This window comes from Entelurus aequoreus, linkage group LG05 (genome assembly GCF_033978785.1).
Source record: "Entelurus aequoreus isolate RoL-2023_Sb linkage group LG05, RoL_Eaeq_v1.1, whole genome shotgun sequence".
NCBI classification, from domain to species: Eukaryota; Metazoa; Chordata; class Actinopteri; order Syngnathiformes; family Syngnathidae; genus Entelurus; species Entelurus aequoreus.
The window spans coordinates 33,890,107-33,895,106 of record NC_084735.1 but is presented as its reverse complement, the minus strand read 5'-3'; the positions used below and the strand labels follow the sequence as shown (position 1 = coordinate 33,895,106).

At 37.0% G+C, this 5,000-nt stretch overlaps 2 protein-coding genes across 4 annotated transcripts in view; one reads left to right on the top strand and one right to left on the bottom strand.

Annotated features, from left to right (window-relative positions):
- The window catches only part of LOC133650544 (transcription initiation factor TFIID subunit 1-like), a 34,953-nt gene extending 30,894 nt beyond the window's left edge, over nucleotides 1-4,059 (top strand). The window contains exons 42-43 of one of the 2 annotated variants that reach the window (XM_062047904.1): nucleotides 1,491-1,568; nucleotides 1,648-4,059. In XM_062047904.1, coding sequence (XP_061903888.1) covers nucleotides 1,491-1,568; nucleotides 1,648-1,815 — 246 coding nt within the window. In that variant the 3' untranslated portion in view covers nucleotides 1,816-4,059. The remainder of the gene's footprint in view (nucleotides 1-1,490; nucleotides 1,569-1,647) is intronic. The other variant, XM_062047903.1, reaches the window with a different exon arrangement.
- LOC133650546 (SLAIN motif-containing protein-like) overlaps nucleotides 2,286-5,000 on the bottom strand; it is an 11,064-nt gene continuing 8,349 nt past the window's right edge. Inside the window, exon 8 of one of the 2 annotated variants that reach the window (XM_062047905.1) lies at nucleotides 2,286-4,934. In XM_062047905.1, coding sequence (XP_061903889.1) covers nucleotides 4,678-4,934 — 257 coding nt within the window. In that variant the 3' untranslated portion in view covers nucleotides 2,286-4,677. The remainder of the gene's footprint in view (nucleotides 4,935-5,000) is intronic. The other variant, XM_062047906.1, reaches the window with a different exon arrangement.

Here is a 5,000-nt window from a genome sequence, read left to right as displayed (position 1 = left end):
TCGCTACATCTGTAAGTGCAAGTTAAAACTCTCCTATGCAAGGCGAAAACCGTTTATCAACAACACCCAGAAACGCAGTCGGCTTCGCTGGGCCTGAGCTCATCTAAGATGGACTGATACAAAGTGGAAAAGTGTTCTGTGGTCTGACGAGTCCACATTTCAAATAGTTTTTGGAAACTGTGGACGGCCTGTCCTCCGGACCAAAGAGGAAAAGAACCATCCGGATTGTTATAGGCGCAAAGTTGAAAAGCCAGCATCTGTGATGGTATGGGGGTGTATTAGTGCCCAAGACATGGGTAACTTACACATCTGTGAAGGCGCCATTAATGCTGAAAGGTACATACAGGTTTTGGAGCAACATATGTTGCCATCCAAGCAACGTTACCATGGACGCCCCTGCTTATTTCAGCAAGACAATGCCAAGTCACGTGTTACATCAACGTGGCTTCATAGTAAAAGAGTGCGGGTACTAGACTGGCTTGCCTGTAGTCCAGACCTGTCTCCCATTGAAAATGTGTGGCGCATTATGAAGCCTAAAATACCACAATGGAGACCCCCGGACTGTTGAACAACTTAAGCTGTACATCAAGCAAGAATGGGAAAGAATTCCACCTGAGAAGCTTAAAAAATGTGTCTCGTCAGTTCCCAAACGTTTACTGAGTGTTGTTAAAAGGAAAGGCCATGTAACACAGTGGTGAACATGCCCTTTCCCAACTACTTTGGCACGTGTTGCTGCCATGAAATTCTAAATTAATTATTATTTGCAAAAAAAAAAAAGTTTATGAGTTTGAACATCAAATATATTGTATATTTGTAGTGCATTCAATTGAATATGGGTTGAAAAGGATTTGCAGATCATTGTATTCCGTTTATATTTACATCTAACACAATTTCCCAACTCATATGGAAATGGGGTTTGTACAATACTTACAGTTACACACTTTGTAGGTCGCAACAGGACCTACAAAGTGACTTGTCTGGTACATTCCGCTAAACGGCAAAGACTACTTTGCATACACACTACTGCCATCTAACGTCTTCGATTTGCAAAGGAATGCAAAAATCTACAATATAATACTCACAAATGAGACAGAAGTGTAAGAAAACCAAATTTAAAAACTGGACAGCACAGCTAAGTGTTCAGTGTGAAATAAAACATTTTTTAAAACAATTCAAATTTTTTAACACATTTGAACACACACAAAAGTACTGGGAATTGGTAGAGGTGAGTACCTGTATCGATTCCCGGGAATTGGTAATGTAACGATTCCAATGTGCCTTAAATGAGGCACATACTTTTTTTTCCTGGTCTGGTTACTAGCGTTTACATCGATTCCCATCCCTAATTATGAGCACTGCACCGCACAGATAATATGCCTTTATAATATTGCTATAAATATTTTGGCTCCTGTGTAGCTAAATGAGGTTACCATAGAAACAGCTGTGAGTGTAATTCCGCTGCACTGTCATTTCCTTTCTCGGGCTTCCAGTACGAAGAGAAGGAGACAAAATGGTCGTTCATGGACTTGGAGAGACACAACACCACGCCAGCACAATACACACAGCAGGTAGACTGACAGGAAGTAGATGTTTTTGTTGTTGTTGTCAGATTGCCTGTCCTGACACTGACCCTCTCTTTTGTCCAAGCCTTGGCAGCTACCAGCAGACGGCAACAGCGAGGAGGAGGAGGAAGATGAAGAGGAGGACGCGCGCAGGAGAGGCCCCGCCGTGCTCTCTCAGGTCCAGCTCAGTGAGGACGAGGAGAGCGAAGAGTTCAGGTCAATCGGGGGAGACAGTGACATGGACACGGACTAGAATCAAGAAAACAGACATTGGAGTTGTTGTAAATTCTATCAAGCATGTTTTATAGCTTCTTGCACTATTAGCGCTCACATTGTACATTTTTTATTTCACATTTTGAGTTATTATTAGTTCCCCTAATGAATACTGTACAGTTGATTTTACGTATGTTTTGATAACTCCTTTTACCAGCACCACCCAGCTTAAAAAACATTAAACGGGTTGTGAGATATGTTTTTAAATAATGTCGTCAAATGACTGATGTTTGTCTAATAAGTCAAAGTCAATACTAGAGAAGTACATCTTGAAGACTGTTGTTTTTAGTCCAAAAAGTGAACATTTCTACCGTCACTGTCTTTGGCAGAACTAAAGCAACATTATCAGCATTTTTACTTATGAAAAACAATATTTAGACAGACTTTATAGTCTATTTTATACAGAACTACACTATTCAATAATATAATGTGAAAAAAATGACATGTTAGTCAGCATCGGAACCGTTTATTTCTAAAAATAAAAAAATTCCAATTTCCGTCTTTTTAACTCTAAATCTAAAACTACTCAAAATATGTATTGGCCCATCTCAGGCAGCCTTATTTCATTGTATTCATTGTACAAAGTTCCAAATCTGAATAAAAATTACTCATTTGAGTAACAGGAGCAAGTTATTAGCATAGAATTAGCAAATACTTGCAATATAACCATATGGCATTTATACTAAAAGCATGTTGACAATATTTACATCGAGTGATTTTGACGATAAACATTTCGGTGACAGGACTATTTAGCTCTTAATCATAGTCAAAATTGAAATATTAAATATACAAAAAAATAAATGCCTAAACTTACTTTTCTGCAGAGGACCTGAATGATGCATCTTCCTTTGGATCATGTGACTTGTGGAATTTACCACAGGGCGTATCAAACTGGTTTATATTTAAGGCCACATCACACTTATGTCTGCCCTCAGAGGGCCGCTTGTAACAGCAAATATATATGAATTATAATGTATAATATCCTCATTATTACACAATTCCCTATAGATTAGTTTTTTTTTTCCACATACAAATTGATGGATAACATACTTGCTTTTAAAATCATAAGTCAAGGGGACAAGCATTTTATTCTAACAGAAAATGTTTGGAATATATGTTACTAATACATAAGTGTCGAAACTTTTTACAACATACTAAAAAGTCAAAGTATGTGGGAACCATTCTGATATATTTTTATTTGGTAAGAAATTGCTATGAACATACATGACATAATTAAAGATAAAACTTAGTGCCAGCTTTGTTTTATAGGTGACAAAGTGTACAATTATTAATTATTACAGATGCAGGCAAAAAACAGTAAAAATAAATAAAAAAAGACATAATAATCAAAATCTAAAATTTTTATACTAAAATAAAACACTGTCAGTGTCACTTATAACAAGATAGATAGATAGATAGATAGTACTTTATTGATTCCTTCAGGAGAGTTCCCTCAGGAAAATTTAAATTCCAGCAGCAGTGAACAAAATTGTAAAAAGTAAAAAGTAAATAATGGGGGTATAAATGGAGACAAAATAGAAAAATATTACAATAGAATAAAAATAAAAAGCAACGATGAGAATAAAAATATAACAGTAAAATAAGAATATAACAAGAGAAACTAGGCAGTAGTGACCATGTTATGAAAAAGTATTTCACTGTCTTGCATCCCCTGTCATCCTAGTACCCCCCCTGCCCCCCAGAGAGGAGTTGTACAGTCTAATGGCGTGTGGGACAAAGGAGTTTTTGAGTCTATTACTAACAAGAAGCTGACCTTAAGTTTTGTCTTTAAATACAGAATGTATAAGATCTTTTTTAATCTTTTTTCTTTACGAAAAAAAAAAAAATCTAAATAACCCCCCACATACTTTGACTTTTCAGTATGCAACCCTTGTTGGAAGAAGTTTGGACACCCCTAAATTATTAGTATAACATTTTTACATCTCAAATGTTTTCTTTTTTTTTTTTTGCATTATTACTGTTACTTTTTATCCAACAATATGCCAACAAAACTGGAGCTGCGGGCCGCACTTTGGACACCTATGTGTTAATATAATGTTTTTTGCAAGGTCAGATAGTTTAGAAGACATGCAGTTGTATGCAATACATGCAATTTTCCGGTCAAAATTGAACGAATACGTAAGAAAGATTAAATACTTTATTGATGCATATTACTTTCAGGCTTTCGCGGGCCACGTAAAACGATGTGGCGGGCCAGATCTAGCCCTCCGGCCTTGAGTTTGACCCTGTTAGGGTAACAGGGCTGAGTAAAAACCCAGGGACTATAGTGGGAATTTTAACAAAAATACTAGTAAAAATATTTGTAAATTATAGTTGGATAAGGAGTAACGCAAACATGTAAGAAATATTTTACAGTGTATTTCATAATAAAGCCTAATTTAGATAAAGGGCAGGTAACAAATATTTTTTTCAGTGTTCAATTCAAATTAAATCATATTTATTAAATGTACATTCAGGTCAATGTGCATTATACTTTGTTTAATAAATAAAAAAACAACTATTTTACAGTTAATTTTATCATACACATTTAATGTTGTGGAATGGCCCCAGAAACTGCATAAATTCTCAGTTTAAATGCTAGAAATGAAGATTATAACAGCAGATAATAGTTGTGAAGTGCATGACCTCATAGCAATCCTTCCATTCATTTTCTACCACTTGTACCTCTCGGGGTGGGCTGGGTGGGAGAAGTTGCCACCTCATCGCCAACACAGATAGACAACATCCACTCACATTCACACACACATATGACTTTTTCCAGTATACATTGCAGCACAGAAGTAAGCAGACTATACTGTAGTATTATCCTCATCCTAAACATTCAGCGTGGAGTGGAAGACATTTTGCTGCCCCAAGCTGTGCTTGTTATCCTGTCAGGTGATGCATGCACACATGAAGTGAAGGACAAATATCTCTTAGCAGAATGAGGGAGTCTGCAGGGGCTGAGGGACTGAGACCTCTGCACCTCCCTCACGGCCATCTTCTGAACTGAACAGCTTTTCTCCAAGTGTGATGACGAGTCGTTGGCGTTCATGGACGAAGGGCCGCAATGCCGCTCCATTCTGGAAGAGGAGACAGCTGAGACACCAGCAGTGTTTAGTGTCACACTCCATCAATCTTGTTTCATACAGACATTTTTGTATT